The 25,922-nt window shown below is 39.9% G+C and overlaps 1 protein-coding gene across 1 annotated transcript in view; it reads right to left on the minus strand.

The window, feature by feature from the left end:
- Positions 1-24,510, minus strand: part of CCDC171 (coiled-coil domain containing 171) — a 300,537-nt gene extending 276,027 nt beyond the window's left edge. Inside the window, exons 1-3 of the mRNA XM_046023926.1 lie at positions 24,169-24,510; positions 12,204-12,363; positions 3,412-3,547 (exon numbers count right to left, since the gene is read on the minus strand). Coding sequence (XP_045879882.1) covers positions 3,412-3,547; positions 12,204-12,247 — 180 coding nt within the window. The 5' untranslated portion in view covers positions 12,248-12,363; positions 24,169-24,510. The remainder of the gene's footprint in view (positions 1-3,411; positions 3,548-12,203; positions 12,364-24,168) is intronic.
- Between the last annotated feature and the right edge of the window lie 1,412 nt (positions 24,511-25,922).

Genomic DNA, 25,922 nt, shown 5'->3' on the forward strand with positions numbered 1-25,922 from the left:
TTTCTGGTGCCCATCACAATTTCATATTTTGTATATACTGCAAAATGATCAACACAATAAGTCTAGCAAACATCTGTCACCATACATAATTATAAAATTTTTCTTGTGATGAGAACTTTTAAGATCTACTCTTAGCAACTTTCAAATACACAATACAGTATTATTAACTCTAATCACCATTCTGTATATTACAATCCCATGACTTGTTTATTTTATAATTGGAAGTTTATACCTTTTGACCCCCTGCACCCATTTTGCCCATCCCCTACCTCCAAACTCTGACAACCACCAATTTGTTCTGTGTATCTATGAGCTTGGTTTTTTGGTTTTTGTTTTTAGATTCCACATATGAGATCATACTGCATTTGTCTTTCTGTTTGACTTATTTCACTTAGCCTAATGCCCTCAAAGCCCATCCATGTTGTCACAGATGGCAAGATTTCATTCTTTGTTATGGCTGAATAATAGTCCATTTTATGCCTGTGTATGCCTGTGTATACATACACACTGTATTTTCTGTATCCATTCATCCACCAATGGATAAAGATCTAATTTTTTTTAAGATTTTATTTTTTAAGAAATTTCTACACCCAACATGGGCCTCGAACTCACAACTCAGCAATCAAGAGTCACATGCTCTACTGACTGAGATAGCCAGGTACCCCAGACTTTAAAGATATTTTATGCCAATCACCAGTATGATGTGTTTTAGCATTAGAAGTATTTAATAAAGCAAATATATGGCCTTAGTTTTTAGATAACCTCATTCCTCTCTGCCCTGCTTTATAATGGGCATATTTACAGATTATATGACTAAAAAATTTGTATATAATACAAGTAAAATCATCAAAACAACTGAAACAATAAGAATGAACAGTAACATGAAACTGGAGTTGAACTGGTAACAGCCTATTAAAAGAAAATTATCATTCCTTTTTTTTTTTTAAGATTTGATTTTATTAATTTATTAATTTATTTATTTATTTATTTATTTATTAAGAGGGAGAAGCAGGCTCTCTGCCAAGGTGGGAGCCCAATGCAGGGCTCGATCCCAGGATCCTGAGATCATGACCTGAGCTGAAGGCAGACGCTTGACAACTGAGCCACTTTCTTGCACCCCAAGGAAATTATCATTCTTCCCTAAAATAATTTCCTATCTCTTTAATGTGAACATATATTTCAAAACATTTTGATCAAACTAGAGAGAATAGTGTGGTCTAAGAACTCTGATGACAACTGCAAATATATGTGAAAGAATATAGATAAATGATTATTACAATACAATTATTCCCAACTAAAACGCATATTTGGTTTTAAAAAATAAGTTTTGGAGATTATGAACAATTAACATACATTTAACAAACATCACTTTTTATTCACTATGTAATATTATAATGTCAATCAAAGCAATTACTACAATTACTCTTTAAAATTACCTATTTTAAAGGTATTTTTAATTTTTATATTTTATTTTATATTTAAATTATATAATATATATTATATAAATTATATAATATATATAAATATAATAAATATATGTTTATATATATTATATATGTATATAATAATATAAATATATATAATATATATATTATTATATATATTATATTTATATAATTTTATAATTATATAAATTATATAATATTATATATAATATTATATATAATATATATTATTATATATAATATTATATTATATATAATATATATATTATTATATAAATATATAATATATATAAAATATATTTTATATTTTATTTTAACTGCCACTAAAAGTACAACTAAAACGGTCACATATTCACTGCTGCCTATTTTAATCAGAAGCTCCTGTTCCTTAGACTCTGAAAAAAGTCATTTTTTATTTCATGCACAACCACTGAGGACCTACTGCATGCCAGGAAGAACTGTGGGAGAGACAGGGACAAAGCATGATCAGTGCTTTCAGCTCTCAGGACACTTAGGGGCTAATAAGAGCAGGGAAGCGTGAAATAAATGTTTTGGCTCTAAAGCACCTGTAACAGCACCACATTATAGCAGAGCGAAGGAGTCATTTGTTGCACCTAGGGGGGTTTTAAAAGTTTTCCTGACAGGACAGCATCAGAATTCAGCAAAAAAAAAGGAAGGAAACAACACTGTTTATACTTAAATGTCAATAAATTATGGCCACTATTATAGAACACAGGCACTTTATAAATTTTATTTCCCTTAATTATCACAACAACCCTTGGGATGAGCATTTCACAGTGGTAAAACAATGAGGTACAGGATAAACAACTAAGCCAAGGTCACATTATCTTGTAATTATGGAAGAGCCAAGAATGAGTCCAGATTTGTGTAACTTGATATTCTTCCCACCACACCAGTCTGCCTAAGCTGAACTTAAAGAATAAGATTTAAAAAGAGGAAAAAGAGAAAAAACACAACTGACAGAAGTGATATAAACATATAATTCATAGGGGCGCCTGGGTGGCTCAGTGGGTTAAGCCTCTGCCTTTGGCTCAGGTCATGGTCTCAGGGTCCTGGAATCAGGCCCTGCATCGGGCTCTCTGCTCAGCAGGGAGTCTGCTTCCCCCTCTCTCTCTATCTCTCTGCTTACTTGTGATCTCTGTCGAATAAATAAATAAAATCTTAAAAAAAACATATAATTCATGAATTATCTCAGAGAAAAAGAGAAATACACACACACACACACACACACACATATACCAGGAAATACATATATTTATACATATACATACATAGTAATAAAAGATATAATGATAAAATAAAACTAAAGAAACTAGGATAATTTTATGAATTCTACTATGACTAAAAATTCCATATGCAGGAGCGCCTGGGTGGCTCAGCAAGTTGAGCGGCTGACTCTTGATTTCTGTTCGGGTCATAATCACAGGATCCTGGGATCAAGCCTCTCATCAGGCTCCCTGAGGGAGTCTGCTTGGCAAGTCTCTCTACCCCTCCTCCTGCCCCTCCCCCCACTCACCCACAGGCATGCTCTCCCTCTCTTTCTCTCTCTAAAATAAATAAATAAATAAATCTTTGAAAAATTCCATACTCAGATCTACTTAAGATTGTTCCATGATTGAGCCATAAAGAACCTAAATTAAAATTTCAAAAATGTCTAATTCATAAATCCTTTAGTCACTAAAGGCATTCATCAGTTACTTTTCTGTCAAGTTTAACCCATTAATTAAATTTAAGCAACATACAAATATAATAATTCATTAAACTTCTACTTAACACTCCCATACAGTTCCACTATATTAAAAAAAAAAAAACACCTGTTTTCTTTATTATAATTTCTTTGTTAAGCTCAAGAATGCCATGGTGATGTTAAACATGGAGCCTGTAATATAAAATGAATCTAAAATAACCAAATTCTACTTTCAACATTGACAGAAAAAAATTCTACCTCTGCATTGTGCTTAGTTGTTATTTCTAATTTTTCCTTCTTAGCCCGGTGGAGCTTCTTTCTGAGTTCAGCAGTGATGTCCAAGTCTGTTTCATTTTTAAACATTTGTTTTACATCAGATGAGGCATTCTTCAATCTATAAAATGAGATAATAAGATATAATTCTCACTAAGTCTATTTCTGGTATTTCTATTAAGTTATTTTTCAAAATCACAAGCAACATGATATGGTCTTGGGCCTAAAGAAATGTACAATCTAGTAAAAGATGTCGACTGCAAAAGCTAGATAGTGTGTGGCTAGAAACAAACTACCATTTCAAGATGGTACTTAAAGTAATGATTCTATCACAAGCTGTGCAGTTGTGTTTCGTTTTTAAGATTTTATTTACTTATTTGAAAGAGAGACAGAGGTAGTGAGAGAGTGAGCAAAAGCGTTAAGGAGAGGGAGATGTGGGCTTCCGGCTGAGCATGGAGCCTGACTCAGGTCCCGATCCCAGGAGTCTGGGAACATGACCTGAGCCTAAGGCAGATGCTTAACTGACTGAGCCACCCAGATGCCCCACAGACTGCATAGTTCTGGAAAATATTGAGATCTTTTTACTTTTTTAAGTACTATATTTTATTTATTGCAAGTGCAATAAGTATATATTACAAAAAGAAAAAGCATGAGTGACAGAACATAGATTTAGGCTTAAACAGAGCAGACTGGGGCGCCTCAGTGGCATCGTAGGTGGAACTTCCAACTCTTGGTTTTGGCTCAGGTGTGATCTCGGCATCATGAGATGGAGCCCCAGGATGGGCTCTATGCTGCACGCAGAGTCTGCTTGGGATTCTCTCTCCCTCTGCCCCCTATCCCACTCTGCCTCTCTCTCTAAAACAAATAAACAAATCTTTAAAAAGAAAAAAAAAAAAACAGACTAAAGCCTTCTCTCCCCAAAATTAAAAATTTAATGAAAGTGTCAGCAAAGAGAATTTAGAGATAAAAATCCACAAGGAGAAAGAGCACAAAGATGAGTGATAGCTATAAAATATCAGAAGTTGGAAATCAGGTGGACAAGTGGTAATTGGTTTACATAAGAAAACTGAATTTAAAGCCAAAGATGGGGAAAGCAACCTGATTTACACCCATATTATTTTATTTTATTTTCAGTGTGCCAAAATTCATTGTTTATGTACCACACCCAGTGCTCCATGCAATAAATGCCCTCCATAATACCCACCACCTGGTTTACACCCAAAAGCTCTATTAATTGACAACAGCTTTGAAAACGGGGTAAAAGTAGAGCAAAAACAAGATAATTGGTTGCAAGTCTGCCAAAGAAATGAGATCCTGGGATCCTTTACCCTACACACCACACAACTGGGTACCAATCTCTCTCACTCTGGCAAGCACAAAGTAACGGTTTATTCCCGGGAGAGGATAAAACAGAAGGTCTGTGGATTAGAGACATCAGATAGAAATGGTATAAGACCCCATACCCAAAATAGGAGACTCGAGTCAAAAATTATGCTCGTCTTCTATAACATCTTGTATGCCAGAATAATGGCAGCCAAGCAGAGAATAGAAGGTGAAAACCAGCAAAGTGAAAAAGACCTAAAGATGCTAACGCTAGGGTTTTTTGGTTTTTTTTTTTTTTAGATTTTATTTATTTACTTGACAGAGAGAGAGAGAGAGACATCACAAGCAGGCAGAGAGGCAGGCAGAGAGAGAGGAGGAAGCAGGCTCCCTGCGGAGCAGAGAGCCCGATGCGGGGCTCGATCCCAGGACCCTGAGATCATGACCTGAGCCGAAGGCAGAGGCTTTAACCCACTGAGCCACCCAGGCGCCCCCAGGAGTGACTTCTTGAAGAAGATGCACACAGAAGACAACAGAAGGCTTCAGGGGGCTGGGTGAAAGCAGTGAAGGGGATTAAGAATACACTTATCTTGATGAGCCCCAGGTAACATACAGAATTGCTGAATCACTGTATTGTACATCTGAAACTAATATAACACTGTGTGTTAATTGTGTTAGAATTACAATTAAAGATAAACCCAGAATACTTCAACTGTCTGAACATACTGAAAGATTTATGCCACTTGATTGGAGTACGAAGCTGAATTCATGATAAATTCATAGAAATTAAGCAAACTAAACAATCAATGAAAAAATGATCAAATCCAAGGAAAACAATGTGCAAAAACGACAAAAAAAATTTCTAAATGGAGAAAATCAACTGGAAAGCTTTCAAAATTATAATAATGTAAACATGAAAAACTAAATATAGAGAGGACAGAAAAAGGAGGGAAGCATGAATGAAAACTAAATGATGATCTTTTGTAGTGTGGGCAGTCAGTAGAATAACAGCTAAACCTGAAAAATCAAATAGCAATATAAAAAAATTTTTGAGAACTTTAGATCTTAAAAATCATTTCAGAATATGGTGACAGTGCTGGCTTTGGCAGCACAAATACTAAAATTGGAACGATACAGAGATGAGTTTGGCCTCTGCATGGAGTATAGTGACAGATGGCAGCCACACTTTTCGTGAGCATAGCGTAACACAGACTTGTTGAATCACTAGCTTGTGCTGAAATTGATGTATCATTGTGTGTCAACCATACCTCCATACAAAACACACAAAATTTTAAATAAACTAAATCAAATTAAAAATAATATTTTAAAATAAAAATCATCTCAGAGTTGAAAATGATTGTTTCTAGAGATCAAGAGGGTAATTTGTCACAAGCAAATTAGCACTGCTTTTTCCTAATGTCAGTGAGTAAGCCTTTCAGAACATGAGATTCTTTAAATAACATACATGTGTAACTTTAATTTTTTAAGATAATTTTTTAAGATAAGACTAAAATAAAACAACAGAGAGAATCAATGAAACCAAAAGTTGGCTCTTTAAAACAATTGACAAGCACTCGGATCCACTGAGCACCTGGGTGTCTCAGTGGATTAACCATCTGTCTTCAGCTCAGGTCATGATCCCAGAGTCCTGGAATCAAGCATCTGAGCATAGGCTCCTTGATCAACAGAGAGCCTGCTTCTCCCTCTCCCACTCCCCCTGCTTGTGCTCTCTCTTTCTCTCTCTCTCTCTCTCTCACACACAAATAAATAAAATCTTTACAAATAAATAAATAAATATGAAAAGATCAACAAACTTGCTAAACCTTTGGCTAGATGACAAAAAGAGAGAAAAGATTCAAATTATAAAAATAAAGAATGAGAGAGGAAATGACACTACCAACCTAGAAGGATTATAATAAACACTATGAACAACTTTATGCTGACAAGTTAGACAATGTAGATCAAATGGACAAATTCCTAGAAAAACTGACGTTATCAAAATTAACCCCAAAAGAAACAAAATCTGAATAGATCTATAAGAGCTAAAGATATTGGATTAATAATTTTACAAATCTAAACACAAAGAAAACTCAAATCCATATGGCTTCCCTAGTAAATTCTACCAAACATTGAAAGAAGAAATAATATCAATCCTCACTTTAGAAGAGGTGGAGACACTTCCCAGCTCATTCTATTAACCCAGATTACATAAAATCAAAGTGAATCAGCTAGCACAAGAAAGGAAAACTACAGTCCAGTATCCCTCATGAACAGAAATGCAAAAAATCCTCAACAAAACATTAGCAAACCAAATCCAACAACATCTTAAAAGGATTACACAACATGACCAAGTGGGATTTGTCCCAAAAACAGAAAATTGACCTAATGTCTGAAAACCAATTGATGTAATATACCATTTTATTAAAATAAAAAATAAAAATTACATAATCATCTCAATAGATACGGAAAAAGCACTTGATAAAATTCAACATCGATTCATGATTTTTTTAAAAATGCAACAAACTAGGAATTCAAGGATATTTACTCAATCTTGTAAAAAGCTTCTATGAAAAACTTACAAGTGGCATACTTATTGGTGAAAGACTGAAAGCTTCCCCTAAGACTGGGAACAAAACAAACATGTCCGCTTCTATTTGAGACTGTACTGGAGGAGGGAGGGAGGAAGGAAAGGAAGGAAGGACAGACAGACGAACAGGCATATGTATTAGAAGGAAAGAAATAGAACGATCCTTTTTTTTTTTAAGTAAGCTCTATGCCCAATGTAGAGCTTAAACTCATGACCCCATGTTCTCCCAACTGAGCCAGCCAGGCTACTCAAAAGTATAACTGCCCTTAATTGCAAAGGACATGATCCTGTAAAAGTATCCTAAGAAATTCATTAAGAAACAAAAACACTGGAACTAAAATAGTAATTTTAGCAAGGTCACAGAATGTAAATCAATATACAAAAATCAATTACATTTCTACATATTAACAATGAATAATCCAAAAATGAAGTTTAGAAAAATAATTCCATTCACAATAGCATCAGAAAAATAGATTAGAGGGAGTTGGGTGGTTCAGTGGGTTAAGCCTCTGCCTTGGGCTCAGGTAATGATCTCATGGTCCTGGGATCCTGCTCAGCGGGAAGCCTGCTTCCCCCTCCCCCTCTGCCTGCCTCTCTGCCTACTTGTTATCTGTCTGTCAAATAAATAGATAAAATATTAAAAAAAAAAAAAAAGAAGACACGTAGCTCATTGTACCATACTCGAGACTCTAGAAATAAACATATATATATTTGGTCCATTAATTTTCACCAGAGGTGTCAAGACAATTCAGTGGGGAAAAAACAGGCTTATCAACAAATGGTGCTGAAAACAACTGGATAAAAACATTAATTTAGACCCTCACCTCACACCATACATAAAAAGTAACTTAAGAGGTACCTAGATGGCTCAGTCAATTAAGTGCTAGACTCATGATTTCGGCTCAGGTCACGATCTCACGGTCATAAGATTAAGCCCAGCAAGGGGCTCCACACCCAGCAGGGAGTTTGCTTAGGTTCTCCCCCTCTGTCGCTTTCTTCTCTGCCTCCCCCATGCTCACTTAGAGACGCATTCCCTCACTGAAATAAATAATTTTTTAAAGAGTTTATTTATTTATTTACTTATTTGAGAGAGAGAGAGAGAGAGATCCCGTGCGCGCTCGCGCACTCACAAGCAGGGGGGATGGGCAATGGCAGAGAACAAGCAGACTCCCTGCTGAGCAAGGAGCCAGATGAAGAGCTCAATCCCAGAACTCTGGGATCATGACCTGAGCCAAAGGCAGACACTTAACCAACTGAGCCATCCAGATAGTTCTATTTCTTTCCTTCTAAATAAATCTTTAAAACAAAAAGATTCTCTCTCCCTCTCCATCTGTCCCTCCCCCCAGCCCCCTACATGCATGCTTGCTCTCTAAAAAAATAATAATAATAATAGTAAGTTTAAATGGAGCATAGACCTAAATGTAAAAACTGAAATTATAAAACTTCTAGAAGAAAACATAGGAGAAAAATCTTCATGACCTAAAGTTAGGCAAAGATTTCACAGATACGAGACCAAAAGCACAATCCATAAAGGAAAAGAATTGGAAGGGCACCTGGCTGGCTCAGTCGGTACAACATGTGACTCTTGACCTCAGGGTCATGAGTTCAAGCCCCATATTGGGCATGGAGCCTAGTTAAAAGAAAAAAAGAAAAAAGAAAAAAATTGGACTTTATAAAAATTTAAAACATTTGCACTTCTAAAGACATTATTAAGAAAATGAAGTCAAGCCAACAAATGGGAGATAATATGTGCAATTATATATCTGATAAAAGACAAAATACTTTGTATCCAAAATATATTTTTAAAAAATGCTTAAAGCTCAACAGCAAAAAGACAACTAATTTAAAAATGAGCAAAAGATCTGAATAGGCTTTTCACCAATGAAGATACACAAGTGGCAAAAAAAATCACATACAAAGATGCTCAATGTCATTACTCACTAGGAAAATACAAATTAAAATTACAACATACTGCTTCATACTCACTAGAATGGCTATAATAAAAAGTCAATAAAAAATTCAATCACTAAATTGTATACCTGAAACTAATATAGTACATTATGTTAATTAACTACACTGGAGTTAAAAGAAATTTTTTAAAAAGATCAGAAAAATAACAAGTGTGGGCAAGGATGTGGAGAAACTAAAACCCTTGTATATTGCTGGTGGGAATGTAAAATGGTCCAGCCACTTTAGAATACAACCAAGAGTTTCTTTTTTCTTTTTTTTTTTTTAAGATCTTACTTATTTATATGACAGAGAGAGAGATCACAAGTAGGCAGAGAGGCAGGCAGGCGGTGGGGGAAGCTGAAGGCAGAGGCCACTGAGCCACCCAGGCACCCCATATTTCTTTTGTTTGTTTAAGATTTCTTTTTTATTTCTTTATTCATAAGAGGCAAAGAGAGAGACAGAGGGAGAAGCAGGCTCCCCGCTGAGCAGGGAGTCCAATGTGGAACTTGATTCCAGGAGCCGGGGATCATGACCTGAGCGGAAGGCAGACACTTAACCATCTGAGCCACCCAGGTGTCCCAACCTAGCAGTTTCTTAAAAAAAAAAAAAAGGTAACGTAAATTTGCTGTACAATGAAGTAATGCAGCTCCTAAGAATCTACCCAAGAGAAATGAAACCATCCCCACACAAAAGCTCATACACAAATGCTCAGAGCAGCATTATTTATAACAGCCAAAAAGTAGAAACCACCTAAATGGCCATGAGCTGGTGAGTGGGTAACTAGAATGTGCTACAGCCATACAACAGAATACCACCCAGCAATAAACAGTACTGATACCTGCTAACAACATGATAAACCTGAAGAACATGCCTAGTGAAAGAAGCCAGACACAAAAGACCACATATTGGATGATTCCATGTGTATGAGTTGTTCAGGAAAGGCAAACCTACAGAAAGTAAATTAGTGGTAAATAGCAAAGTTTAACTTCATTTAGCCAGATTCTAAAATTCTAAAGAGCAATTTAGTCATTACAAATCAGGACAGACATGATCCTGGGGTCCTGGAATCGAGTCCTGCATCAGGCTCCTTGATCAGCAGGGAGCCTGCTTCTCCCTCTGCTTGCCGCTCCCCCCTGCTTGTGCACGCTCTCGCTCTCTCTCTGACAAATAAATATATAAAATCTTTAAAAAAAAAACATGAGAGATACTTGTATGGCAAGATATTCCCTCCAAAAGTGAAAACGTTTTTACTGTAGTCAAAAGTTTATATTTTATTCACTTATTTCATACCTTGCTCCAGAAAGGATTGAAGGTAGCTTCTAAAGATAGGTAGAAAATGTTTCTGTGGCAAATCCTATTTATAGGGGAAGTACATGTTAGTCATGGTCCTTGCCCCACCCACACATCCTTGCTGAAAAGGCAGTCTAGATCAGTTCTTCTCAAACTAAGCAGAAGCAAGGACTCTTCCCCCTAACAAATGGTGCTTTTGTAAAATATATTTAAAATGACTAAAATAGCCATCTTTAAAATGACTAAACAAGAAATTTTTATTTATTATCAGGGTTTCTGTGATTCATCAGTCTTACACAATTCACAGCACTCATCACATCACAGCACATACCCAATGCCCACCCCCCAGCCACCTCATCCCTTCCACCCCTCCCCTCTGGCAACCCTCAGTTTGTTTCCTGAGATTAAGAGTCCTTTATGGTTTGTCTCCCTCTATAGTTTCATCTTGTTTCATTTTTCCCTCCCTTCCCCTATGATCCTTTGTCTTGTTTCCCAAATTCCTCGTATCAGTGAGATCATATGATAATTGTCTTTCTCTGAATGACTTATTTTGCTTAGCCTAATCCCCTCTAGTTCCATCGACACCACTGCAAATGGCAAGATTTCAGCTTTTTTGATGGCTGCATGGTATTCCATTGTGTGTATACACCACATCTTCTTTATCCATTCAACTGTGGATGGACATCTGGGCTCTTTCTATAGTTTGGCTGTTGTGGACATTGCTGCTATAAACATTGGGGTGCAGGTGCCCCTTTGGATCACTACATTAGTATCTTTGGGGTAAATACCCAGTAGTGCAATTACTGGGTCATAGAGTAGCTCTATTTTCAACTTTTTGAGGAAACTCCATGCTGTTTTCCACAGTGAACAAGAAATTGTTTTGAAAAGAAATTTTAAAAAGAGATAAAATGCAACCCCAAGTGTTTTATTACTAGATTTAACAAACAGAAAATTACTCTGCTACATGATTATAAAAGTTTCTAAACACTTTCAATTTCTGTAGTTAGTTCTTTGTAAACCACACTTTGGACTGCACTCTCTGAATTGGCTCAGTTTTATATTCTAGACTCAGAGTTTTCTATTTTTCACATCAGAGGTGAATCAACCCAAAGCAGGCACCTCACCCAAAGGCAGATATCAAGGGTACAAAAAAGAGGAACAGCAGCAATTCTTGGAACATAAACTCGAAGTTCAAGAGCAGTGGAACAGGAGCTAAAACCCAAAGAAGGCCTCGAGAGAAGCCACGAACTACTGCTGGGGTGCGAAGTTAGAACAACTGGAGCCACAGAGATTAGGGCAGGCCAGAGTCATGACCACACAGAAATGGGAATAAGCAAAACCATGAGAAGGAGAAAAGACTGGAAAAGGAGAGAAGAGTAAGTGGTTCTCTAAGGGCAGGAGAAAGTACATACACTGACTTTCAGGGACGAGTTAACAAAGGAGCACAGTGTCCTTACATCCCGTTCCTGTTGCTGTGACGCATCCTGCCTGCTCCTCCAGGCACCTAAAGCTTTGGCCTCCCTTAGCACACCCGAGAATCCTTACAATCAGCACCCCCAACCACTGACTTCTCCTGGCTACCTGCAACCCGAAAGCACTCCCCGACTACAGGAAGGGACTGGCGGCTTACCGTTGGGTGTCACCAGGGGCATTACTTGAAGCGTTTAAACTCATGGTAAGTCTCTTCCAACTCTCTGAAAACAGCCCACTGTTTCTGAGTCGTATACTTCGTTACTGAGGATTACACCTGTCCCAGATGTCTGTGGCTTATAGGTTAGATGGGCTGAAGTCTGTTAAAACAGTAAACAATATAACAGTGAGTTATATGAGTTATAATAATAATATAATATAACATATGAATTATAATAAGAGTCCTGGGACTATGAGTGATTTTTGTCTTTTCATTCATCTTACTTGTATTTTTTTTTCAATTTTATTTATTTATTTGAGAGAGAGCATAAGCAAGGAGGAGAGAGAGAAGCAGACACACCACTGAGCAGGAAGCCCGACACCAGGCTTGATCCCAGGACCAAGATACTAAACCAACTGAGCCACCCAGACCCACCTTACTTGTATTTTAAAAATTATTTTATAACAAACATGAAAACATTTAAAATCTGTTATGGGGGCGTCTGGGTGGCTCAGTGGGTTAAAGCCTCTGCCTTCGGCTCAGGTCATGATCCCAGAGTCCTGGGATCGAGCCCCACATCAGGCTCTCTGCTCAGCGGGGAGCCTGCTTCCCTTCCTCTCTCTCTGCCTCTCTGCCTACTTGTGATCTCTGTCTGTCAAATAAATAAATAAAATCTTTAAAAAAAAAATCTGTTGTTTCTTTTTTTTTAAGATTTTATTTATTTGACAGAGAGAGAGAGAGAGCACAAGCAGGGGGAGCAGCAAGCAGAGGGAGAGGGAGAGGGAGAAGCAAATGCCCACTGAGCAAGGAACCTGATGCAGGGTGTGATCCCAGGCCCTGGAATCACTACTGGGCCAAAGTCAGCTGCTTAGCCGAGACACCCAGGCACCCCTGATTTCTTTTAAAAAAAGACTAGAAGCAAAAATGACAAAATGTTAAAAAGATATTCCTTCTTATACAAACAAAATTCTATTAGATTATTTTAATTTCTCAAATGAAGAGAAAAATTTTTCTTTTTTTAAAGATTTTATTTACTCAACAGAAAGAGAGCACGAGGTGGGAAAGGGGCAGAGGCAGAGGGAGAGGCAGACTTGCCACTGAGCAGGGAGCCCCACATAAGCCCCAATCCCAGGACCCCAGGATTACGACCCGGGCCTGAAGGCAGATGCTTAGCCAACTGAGCCACTCATGCCCCAAGAAAAAATGATCTTAATAAAATAGTGACAAATTAATCTTGAACTACAAAAGGAATGTAGAGCCTATTTCTAGAGAATAGGATGCAGTTTGAAAGAAAATGAAATCCAGGGACATTTTTAAGTCCCTAAAGCCATTTTCATAAATGATATATTTTTAATGCAATGCTACAATCAATGAGACCAAAGTACTTCCCACAAATGATCTCATGGTAATTTTCAAAGTCCTTATGTTAAAGATCAAGGAGGAATAAGGAAATAAGGCATATGGAAAGAGGAGAATAGTTGTCACTTACACTGGACTGTCTAGAACTTTCTTCTATGGGAAGTACTCCAAATTATACAAAGCTAACCATTTAAAGTAAGTTGTTTTTACACACACACACACACACACATATATATATATACATACATATATACATATACACATATGTGTGTATATATATATATGGTATGAAGGAATCTCTGAGTATATATTTTAAACAGAGATAATAATGATTAAGTTCAGATAGACACAAATATCAAGATCTCACAAGCATCTCTTGGTATTCCTAGCAGAAGTCCAATAGCCTAAGAAAGACCATAAGCTCTGGATTCAGAGGGATCTGAGTCACGATGCCTTTAAGTATCTTCCAAGTATGTGGTCGCTGGCAAGTCATTTACATTCTCTGCACTGGTTTCCTCAACCATAATAAGGGGATAATTACATCAATCTCATATATTTGACATTTAAGTAATATATACAGCATTATACAATGCTCAGTCATTATAAGTTTCTATTACTGAATACAAAACCTCTGGGAAAATATTATAGTCCCTGATAAAGGAAGGGAGTAAGTAATACTTAAGGTGATTTGGTCTAGGTGAAAGATGTATCAAAAGAATTATTTAGTAGAATTGTCAGTGTACAAGGATATCTAGAAGACAAAAAAAAAAAAAAAAAAAAAAAGCTAACTCTCTCTCCCTGCTCCTAATAAACCCTCAAAGATTTCACTGAAAGAAAAGGGACTCAAATAAGTCAACCAAGATGGAGACAAAACCAAGGTGTTACGAACTAAGTAATGATTTCTACAGACAAACACCAACAGATCTTTGAAACAGTGAGTTACCTGATACTAGAATACTTTGCCCCAGAACAAAGAAGATGGAGTTTTTACCAAGATAGAGGGAAAAATCCTATTTCTCTAGGGACCTGAAAGACTAAGTTTGGAAACAGTGGTAGACAAACATACCACTGTCTATTTATTGAGCACTTAATACAGTGAATCCTGATCCTTACAACACTGCAATGTAAAAACTGTCCTACCTGAGGTTTATTGTCCTCACTGCAATTAAGGAAACTCATCTGATTCAAAGAGGCTAAATGACTTGCTTATGGCCAGTCTGCAAATAAATGGAGGATACTGAAGACTCAATCGAGCTCTTCTGATACTGAGTCCCAGAGTCTTTTCACCTTACCACCATACTCCCAAAGATCAGACTCCAGAAAAACTGTCTTCAGACTGGAAGTTAAAGAATTAAAACTTAGAATGGAGTCCTGGGCTCAAAAGCATGTATGTAAAATGTTTCTACTTTTATGCAAAAGATTAAACACACACGGGTATGCATATGTGTCACAACAGGCACAAACAGAATCTCTCACCCACAAGAAAAGAATTTACATAGACAGTACTTTAATAATGTCTGTTGTGTTTTGTTTTGGCTTTTTTTGGGGCAGAAAAGTGTGGGAAGAGGTAGTTAACCAAATTTTAATAAAGTTGTTTCAATAAAGCTAAACTGAAGAGAATCTTTTTTTTTTTTGGCTCATCATTTTGGTAGCTAACATCTTCAAATGGGAGTAGTCTTCTAGAGAGAAAACTGTCTTCTATGGCTCAGGAGCAAGTTTCATCAATTTCCAGGTCACTGACACAGATAATGTGGTAGACAGATGATCCCCATAATCTTGGCCCCCACTGGTATTTTTCTCTCGTATAATAGCCTCCCCTTTGCTGTGGGCAGAACCTGTGACTTGCTTCTGACCAACAGAATATGGCAAAGGGATGGTGATATGCCATTCCCATGATTACATTATGTTATGTAAGACTCTGTCTTAAAAGACCAAAATGACAATCTCCTGCAGGGCATGAAGAAGCAAAATGCCATCCTGGGAACCACCTACAGAGAGGGCTACAAAACTGTAAGAGCAGGCAGCCTCCACCCCGCAGCCAGCAAAAAGCTAGATGCCTCAGTCATAAAGATGACAACAGGACACAAATTCTGCCAACAATCGAAATAGGCTGTGGATTCTTTCCAGTCAAACCTCCAGATGAGAACACAGCCCAGCCAGCACCCTGACTGCAGCCCAGTGAAACTCTGAACAGAGGATCCACCAAGCTGTGCCCAGATTCCTCACCTGGATGCTGTTTCAAGCCACTAAGTTTGTGGTAATTTGTCCCACACCAATAGAAAACTAATGGGGTGGGGGGGGCGGCATCTGGCTGGCTCAGGCTGAAGAGGATGTGACTCTTGATCTCAGGGTCGTGAGTTTGAGCCCCACACTGGGTATAGAGATTACTAAAAAATAAATAAACTTCAAAAAAAAAAAACCTATTTAATATGGATAAGAAATTTGAAAATACTCTTGTGGGGTTAAGAAGAAAAAGAAGTTGAGGGACAAGAAAGGTACAAAAATGAGTTCTCACATCAGCCCAGCCTGCATGTGTCTTTCATAAAGTCATTTTTCTACAATTTATTAATTTAAATGAGGGACATTGTAAAAACTATCTAAGGTAATTAGAGAAACTAGAAAATCTAATTTACATTTCTGTTTACAACAAAAAGCTTCAAAACACAAATGAATAAGGGCGAACCACCAATAGCCACAAAACCTATATGAGAGCAGCAGAAGTATGTAAGGAGGAGAAAGCAGAGTACGGAAATAACAAGGCTACATCTGAAAGAACACCAAAAAGAGCCAGCAGATATTCAGTGGGCAGCACTGCAAGCCAATCTGGGAACAGCAGATGAATCTGGGAGAAGTCTGCCCGTTCCACAAGTCAGCATGCCATACAAGCATATGGTAAGAAAGTCTTGAAAGGGTTGGTACAGTCCGGCCTATGAACTCTCCGATCTGACCTGCCAAGGTCGCCTTCCTGGACAGAAGCCCCCACTAAAGAGAAACTGCAAAGAATGGAATTAAAACCTAGCAGGATAGGGGAAATAAAGACAAAGCAATGGCCCAAACCAAGCTGTAGGAGGAAACAGAGCCAGGAAATCTCTGAAAAAAGCCACCACAGTTTTTAACACTCACAAAACACCACAAGACAGAGTTCCATGAAGTCAGAGAAGCTTTCCCGAAGCTTGCCCCAATCTCAAAGTTCAAGTAAATTAATCTTCCATAAAAATAAGCAACAGGGCACCTGAATGGCTCACTGGGTTAAGCCTCTGCCTTCGGCTCAGGTCATGATCTCAGGGTCCTGGGATCGAGGCCCACATCGGGCTCTCTGCTCAGCGGGGAGCCTGCTTCCCTCCTCTCTCTGCCTGCCTCTCTGCCTACTTGTGATCTCTTTCTGCCAAATAAATAAATAAAATCTTTAAAAAAAAATAAGCAACAGAAGAGTATGTGGTCAAATCCCATATGAAGTGAACACAGGTAAAAGAGCAGAATCGAATGCTACAAATGAAAGTATGACAGAAAGACATGACCACAAAACAGATGAAACCTGTAACATACTATTTCAAGATAAGCTAAAAGACCCTAACAAAATGGTACAAGACAGGAGAAAATTAGAATGAGAAAAACTCCGAAAGAAGGGGACAACCATAAGAGTTAGAAATGAAAGAAAAAAATTTCAGTGATGAAGACTAAGAGGGGACACAAAGTAAATACACATGACAGAAAATGCCGAAAGGACACAGGAAATAAAAAGAGGAAAGTTTCTGAGTGAAAAGAAATGAAGGAGAGATCAAAAGGATTCAAAAGAAAGTGACAAAATACTGAATCCAGGCAAAGAATAACCAACGTGCAGATAGCAGGAGTCCCTGAGTAAGAAGACAAAAGCAAGGGTACAGAATACTAAAAACTGTAATCCAGGAAAACTTTTGTGAAGTAACAAAAAGGTTTTAATGTACATTTTCCTCTAGGATTTCATTTATTTACTTATTTGACACAGAGAGAGAGACAGTGAGAGAGGGAACACAAGCAGGGGGAGTGGGAGAGGGAGAAGCAGGCTTCCTCCCGAGCAGGGAGCCCAATGCAGGGACCCTGGGATCATGACCTGAGCCAAAGGCAGACGCTTAATGACTGAGCCACCCAGGTGCCCCTTAACATACATTTTGAAAAGCAAACTGTATACCAGAGAATACTGAACATCAGACACATTCTAAGGTAATTACTAGACTTCAACAAAAACTTCTGCACAAATGTCTGAGTGACATTGGTCATTAAAGCCAAAAAGTAAAAAAACACCCAAATGTCCATTAACTGACCCATGGGTCAATAAAATATGAAATATTATTCAAATGCTGAGCGAAATAAGTCAAACAGAGAGAGTCAAGTATCATATGGTCTCACTTATTTGTGGAGCATAACAAATAACATGGAGGACATGGGGAGATGGAGAGGAGAAGGGAGTTGAGGGAAATTCGAAGGGGAAGTGAACCATGAGAGACTATGGACTCTGAAAAACAACCAGAGGGTTTTGAAGGGGCGGGGGGGGGGGGGGGGGGAGGTTGAGGAACCAGGTGGTGGGTAATAGGGAGGGCACGTACTGCATGGAGCACTGGGTGTGATGCCAAAACAATGAACACTGTTATGCTGTAAATAAACAAATAAAAATAAATAAATTAATTAATTAATTAATATTATTCAACCATTAAAAGGAATGAAGTAATGATATGTGACACATACGTAAACCTTGAAAACAGTATGCTAAGTGAAAGAAGCCAAACACAAAAGACCACAGATTGTAGGACTCCATGTATATGAAATGTATAGAATGATGAAACACATAGAAATAGAAATTAGACTTGTGGTTGCCGGAGGGTAGGGAGAGGGGGAATTGGATCTAACTGCTAAAAGGTATGACGTTTCCTTTGGGGAGGGATGGAAATGTTCTGGAATTGGATAGCAGTGATTGCCGTGGAACATGGTGAATATACTAAAAACCAATGAATTGTATGCTTTAATACTATGAATTTTGATAGATGAGTTATATCTCAATTTTTCAAATTCATCATCCAAAAAGAAATCCTATCTAAAAAGTCTCCTTTAGGGGGCGCCTGGGTGGCTTAGTGGTTTAAGCCGCTGCCTTCGGCTCAGGTCATGATCTCAGGGTCCTGGGATCGATTCCCACATCCGGCTCTCTGCTCTGAAGGGAGCCTGCTTCCCTCTCACTCTCTCTGCCTGCCTCTCTGCCTACTTGTGATCTCTCTCTGTCAAATAAATAAATAAAAAATCTAAATAAAAAAAATAAAATAAAAAGTCTCCTTTAGCAAAATTTTATTTTCTTCTTTTCTGTCTCTGATATCAGCTCTTGATGACACTAGGGTTCAAGGGCCTACCTCTGCGTGTATTAGGAAGACAACATCAATGAAGAGTCGAAGTCAGATCTGTGGCTGAATTTAAACCTTGAGTAGAGTTCTATCCAACTGAACGTGGCAGAGATGATGTAGTAAAAGCACCCTTTTCATACACCAGAGTGAAAAGGTAATGAATAATGAGGAAAGTAGCTAGGTACAGTAATAGAAATGTCAGTGATATAGGGAGCTAGGTCAAAGAATTATAGGTTCCTCACATAATGTGTTCCAAGCCTTACTTGAAACTTCCCTACGAAACTCCACAAGATAAATACCTTAGCTAATCTGTATGAGTAATTACAAATTCCTTATGATAGCCAATCAACATCAGCCTTTCTCCAACAGTGTAGCTAACTCTGTAAATAATGCTTTCCATTTGAAAACATTCAATACATCATTATCTATGAAGAAATACCTCAAAGCCACTCCTACTCTCATCATGCCAACCATGACAAACATCCCTTCTCTAGACAGTATGTTAAGGACTTTCTATATCTCTACACTGTCACTCCACACCAACCTCAACGGGAAGATACTTTTTAATGTTCCCACGTTATACCAAAGGAACTAAGGCTTAAAGATATTCATTCAGGGGCGCCTGGGTGGCTCAGTGGGTTAAGCCTCTGCCTTTGGCTCAGGTCATGATCCCAGGGTCCTGGGATCAAGCCCCACATCAGGCTCTCTGCTCAGCGGGGAGCCTGTTTCTTCCTCTCTCTCTCTCTGCCTGCCTCTCCACCTAATTATGATCTCTGTCTGTCAAATAAATAAAATTTTTTTAAAAAGATATTCAATCTCCTGTCCAAAGTCTCAGCTCTAGCAAGTGACAGAATCTGGATTCAAGCCCAAATCAGCAAGACTCCACAGTTCGGCTGTGTCTTGCTATTCGTCATCAAGACATGGTTCACCCCCAGCCAGAGAGCATGTGAGACCTTGCTTATCAGAAAAGCACTTCTCGGGGCGCCTGGGTGGCTCAGTGGATTAAGCCGCTGCCTTTGGCTCGGGTCATGATCTCAGGGTCCCGGGATCGAGCCCCGCATCGGGCTCTCTGCTCCGCAGGGAGCCTGCTTCCTCCTCTCTCTCTGCCTGCCTCTCTGCCTACTTGTGATCTCTCTCTCTGTCAAATAAAAAAATAAAATCTTAAAAAAAAAAAAAAGAAAGAAAAGCACTTCTCCCTACCACAGATTTTTCAAACACAGCTCATTCTTATCCACACCCCCACCCCACCCCCCAACTAACTACAAGGCAGAGTCCTGTTAATGAAAGATAACTCAGACCTCCAGTGGATTCTCAATACAAATGGCACTTCCACAGGCTCGGGCCCAATTCAGGCCATTCTGCAGCAGTGATGGATAAAGGCAAAGTTTAGATCAGCTTTTTATGTTACTGTATTAATAGATGAATCTTCTCTTGATAATGGAGTTGGACTTCTCTCACCATTCCTACTAAAATAGATGAGGGGATGTTATATATATCATTCTTCAATAAGAAGTTTTTTAGACATAGGTAATAGAGCCAAATATAGGTGATCGAGGCAAAGGGATCAATGATCTAAACATCCTAAGAGTTAAACACCAGCCAGAAAGACCATTCTACTTTAGGTTTCAGAGCCACTTCTGGTATGAAGTTTCCTACCTCACAGCTGAGTCCTTCAGTGGGCCGTACAGAATGTATTCATCTCTCAGTGTGTCTGTAAGATCAGGGGAAAAGGGAGGGGTGCGGGTGGGGGTGGGGATCTCATCTCTCAGTGTGTCCGGGGATAAAAACATAGAAACCACTATTATTGAGCACTTACTATGTGCCAGATACTAGGCTAACCATAACTGATCTCACTGAATCCTCCCAATAGCCCTATAAGATGATTACACATATTTCATGGACAAGAACACTGATGCTTAGAGAGGATGAGTAATGATAATAAAGCTATAGTACTACCAACTATAATAAATAAAGCCATTCAGTGGGAGGGATGCCTAGGTGGCTCAGTTGCTTGAGCAACTGACTCTTGGTTTCAGCTCAGGTCATGATCTCAGGGTTTTGAAATTAAGCACCAACGGGGGACTCAGCACTCAACCCCAGTCTGCTTGAGATTTTTTTCCCCTCCCCTTCTGCTCCCCACCCCACCTCTAAAATGAATAAATAAAATTATTTTTAAAAAGATATTCAGGGGCAACTGGGTGGCTCAGTCATTAAGTGTCTGCCTTCAGCTCAGGTCATGACCCCAGGGTCCTGGGATGGAGACCCACATCGGGTTCCCTGCTCAGTAGAAAGCCTGCTTCTCCCTCTTCCACTCCCCCTGCTTATATTTCCTCTCTCACCGTCTCTATCAAATAAATAAATAAAATCTTTTTAAAAAGTGGGGGGGGAGGTGCCTGGGTGGCTCAGTGGGTTAAAGCCTCTGCCTTCGGCTCGGGTCATGATTCCAGGGTCCTGGGATGGAGCTCCGCATCGGGCTCTCTGCTCAGCGGGGAGCCTGCTTCCTCCTCTATCTCTGCCTGCCTCTCTGCCTACTTGTGACCTCTGTCAAATAAATAAATAAAATATTAAGAAAAAAAAAAAATACTCAATGGGAGGGTTAGAATTCAAACCCACATCTGGCTGACTTCCTAAATCCATCCTCTTTCATAACACAGTGCTAACTTCAATCATAACCACATCTGTGATAGGGGACTCTTTATCTGCAGACTTACATATTTCACCTTTAAAGAGGATGTCTCCTTCTTTCATCAAAACAAGACCATGACAGGGCACCTGGATGGCTCCATCAGTTAAGTGTCTACTTTCGGCTGGGGTCATGATCCCCAGGTCCTGGGATCCAGCCCCACGTGGGGCTTCTTGCTATCTGGGGGGTCTGCTTCTCTCTCTCCTTCTGCCCCTCCCCACTGCTCATTCTCTCTCTCAAATACAGAAATAAAAGCTTTAAAAAAAGGCCATGACCAGGGAACTGAGACAATCAAAGAACTTCAGAATTAAATAGGAGTTTAAAGACCAAGTTCATCCTCCTTATCTGACAGATAAGGAATCTAATGTCTGGTGAGTTTAGGTGATTTGCTTAAGGTCACGCAGCAATTAAAACTGTAAGCTCCATGGGGTGCCTGGGTGGCTCAGTGGGTTAAAGCCTCTGACTTTGGCTCAGGTCATGATCCCAGGGTTCTAGGATCGAGCCCAGCATCAGGCTCTCTGCTGAGTGGGGAGCCTGCTTCCCTTCCTTTCTTTCTGCCTGCCTCTCTGCCTACTTGTGATCTCTGTCTGTCAAATAAATAAATAAAGTCTTAAAAAAAAAAAAGAATTCGTATGAGTTTGGTATTCTGCTTTACAGAAGATTGATATTAAAAAATGTGTTTGGGGCACCTGCGTGGCTCAGTGGATTAAAGCCTCTGCCTTCAGCTCAGGTCATGATCCCAGAATCCTGGGATTGAGCCCTGCATCGGGAATCTCTGCTCAGCAGGGAGCCTGGTTCCCCCTCCCTCCGCCACCTGCCTCTGCCTACTTGTGATCTCTGTCAAATAAATAAATAAAATCTTTAAAAAAAAAACTAATCCAAGAAAAAAAACAGAAAATCGAATATTAACAGTATATTGGTGTAGTGATATAATGGTAAGGAGACTGAACAGTAATTAAAAACTTATTAACAAAGAAAAGCCCAGGACTAGATGGTTTCACTAGAGAACTGTACCAAAGAATTAACATCCTCCTCCTCAACGTCTTCCAAGAAAGAAGTCTAAAGAAGAGAGAATACTTTTTTTTTTTTAAGTAAGCTCTACGCCCAATGTGGTACTTAAACTGATAACCTGAGGTCAAGAGTCACATGCTCTACTGACTCAGCCGGTCAACTGCATCGAGGGAATACTTTTTTTCTTAGGATTTTATTTATTTATGTATTTGTGAGAGAGAGAGAGAGGATCTGAAGCCCGATGTGGGGCTCAATCCCAGGACCCTGGGATCATGACGCCCAACCACCCAGGCACCCCTGGAAGGAATACTTCCTAATTCATTCTATGAGATCAACATATTCTGATACCACAGCCAGACAAAGACACCACAAGAAAACTACAGACCAATATCCTTTATGAATATAAATGCAAAACTCCCTAACAAAATAATAGCAAACTGGGGTGCCTGGGTGGCTCAGTGGGTTAAGCCTCAGCTCAGGTCATGATCTCAGGGTCCTGGGATCAAGCCCCGCATGGGGCTCTCTGCTCAACAGGGAGCCTGCTTCCACCCCCACCCCCCACCTGCCTCTCTGCGTACTTGTGATCTGTCAAATAAACAAATAAAATCTTAAAAACAAAAAACAAAAAACCTTCAAGCTCCAGACTAAAATTAGTCCCCTCTTTCCTCTTAGCAGGCTGCACTGTATTTATTTCATCTTCATTTTAAGGGAAACCACTGTTCGTTTCTTCTCTGCCATTGTTTGTTGTTACTAGGCGCTAACTGTTCAATAAAACAGGTGACAAAATGGTAGGGTCTTCTCTCCAAAATCACGTGAAGTATACAAAACACCCATGTGTTCTGTATTTGAAAGCGTTGGGCACCAACCGAAATTGCTGCTCAAGTAAGCTAGGCAGAATCATTAGAGATCCCCATAGAACGAAAAAATATGCATTTGCCTAGGATAACTATCATGATGGAGTAAAGAACAGTCAAAAGAAGGCTCTACTTCTGCAGAAAATTTACAGCCTTGGAAAAACAGCTGGATTTTCTGTCTCCTAGGAGTCCTGGTGGGTGAGCAATAGAAACTACAGATAGCAACTCATTCTTTCATTTATCAAACATGGATAGTGTCTAGTGTGTGGCTGGCTTTTTTTTTTTTTTTTTTTTTTTTTTTTTTTTTTTTTTTTTTTTAGGATGAAAAAGACGTGGTCCTTGTCCTCGAAGAGTTTACTGATTCTTGGAGGGGAAAAGCCGGCAGTCCGGAGTTGTGAACCTTAGAAGTTCCAAGTCCAGGCCCTCTGGGTCCTGTCCGCTGGTCCCTAATCAGTCCTCTGGGTGCTGTTGCAGCGGTCTCCGGTTAGGACGCTCCAAGTTCTTCCCCCAGGTGGGCGGAGAGGCCCAGCCCAACGAGGTGAAGGCGTGTCCCCACAAAGGACCTCAACAGCCCCAGGACAACCACGAAGTAACTCGGGGTTCCCCGTAACTCTCACTGCTACCACCCATACCTTCCTCAACACCTCCCCGCCCAAATCGTTCGCCTCGAAGCCCCCACATCCCGTGGTTACCTCAAGGGGCTCCCGTGGTCCAGACCGCACACCCCTCCCCAAGGGCAGCTCCAAATCTCAAAGGTAGAAAGACGCCTAGGCAGATCGCCGGGGTCAGAGCAAAAACTGTCGGAACCCGACGGACTCTAGGACCCGGGGAGGGGGAACGAATAGCAAAGAGAGACTGAAGGGGAGAAACCCAGGGGAGACGCTGTTTACAACGGCCACTTCCGGAGGCTCGGCCTAGCTCGCAGAAACTTCACAGACTTTCGCAGGCCTCCCCGCCCCGCCCCAGTCGGCTCCTCCCCAGACGGCCTCTTTCCTCCCGCCTCTCGCCGCCCGCGGCTCCTTGATACGCACTCGGAGAATCCGGGGCTCCGATTGGAAGAGGAGGCCCGCGAAGTTGCGCGGCGGTGCGGGAAGGCGAGCAGGCGCATGCGCCGTTGCTGAGGAGCGGCGCGCTCGTGACCACGCGCGATCCCGCGGCGCACGCGCCACTGCCGCACGAGAACACCGCGGCCCACGCTCCAATGTTCTGTTCCCAGTGTGAGGTCTCCAGTTCAGTCTCAGAATCCCCAGAGGCGCCAGGCAATGCAGATTTCTTAACCCTAACCCCTTTTCCACGCCTACTGAATAAAACTCTGGAGAGGCTGGATCCCCGATTGTGCGTTAAACTGCCATTCCTAAGGCCGATGTAGCTGCCGCGGGGTCTGTGGATCAGTGGCAGAGTCGGGGGTAAATTTTGCGGGCTCGGCTTCTGCGCAAGTGGCGGGCTTCCCGCTGTGCAGCCCGCTCTTGCCTGCAAGACGCCTCTTGTCCTCTCCTCCCATCCCCATTGTATCCCAGCTTGGGGTTGTGAACAGTGTGGAGAAAACGCGGGTCAGCTCGCTGACACTGTTTGCAGAGCCTTTCATGATAAATATTACATAACGAGGTACCTCGGGGAGAAAAAAAAAAAAAAATCCTTGGAGCCTTAGCATGGACTCCATCCCTTCCCTATCCTCCTCCAAGCCCCAGAGCGCGCGCGAGCGTATACACGCGCGCACACAAGCCTTCTTCTAGTTGATAATTTATACTTTGGTTTCTTCCGGTAGCTGCTTCACAATCTGCTGCCACCCCAGGGAGACTGGAAAACCAAACGCTCTTTTGTTCCCTGGCATTTGAAAACCTGTTCCCGAAAGAACAACGCAAATTGGAGGGATTTTGATTGAGGATTTTTATCTTCACCACCTCCACCTCCTCCCCTCAAAAAGGTGTCTGATGCAAAACGAACCTTTTGTGCTAAAAGTGTACCGTGTTGATTGTAATCAACCTGAAACCAGGTGTAGAGGCCTTCTTTTCCCTGACTCCCTGGGGAGAGCCAACGGTCATAAATGCAAATATAAACTGAGATTAAAACCTCCTTGATTCCTGTAACACGGAAACTTTAATTGGTTTGAGTTGTCATAGGTTAAAAAAAGAAGCCCGTCCCGCTTCCTAATAATTTTGCCAGAAAGAGGATAATTGCTGCAAAGGCAAGAGTTTATGGAAAGGAAAAAAGAGCCCATTCTAACATTTAGAAATCCAGTGGAAAATTACAACAGACTGATGAGATTAGGGGTTTTTTTCCTCTTTTTTTTCTCTTTGCTTTACAAGTTTTAAATATAAAATTTCTTATGTTTAAAAAAAAATCACAAAACTGAATGTGTATGGCAAGAATAAATGACAAATGTACTATACTGCACACTTTTAATGAAGAATAGGTGCCATATGAAGGTTTGCAGTCTTCACCTAGT

This window comes from Meles meles, chromosome 11 (assembly GCF_922984935.1).
Source record: "Meles meles chromosome 11, mMelMel3.1 paternal haplotype, whole genome shotgun sequence".
Taxonomy (NCBI): domain Eukaryota; kingdom Metazoa; phylum Chordata; class Mammalia; order Carnivora; family Mustelidae; genus Meles; species Meles meles.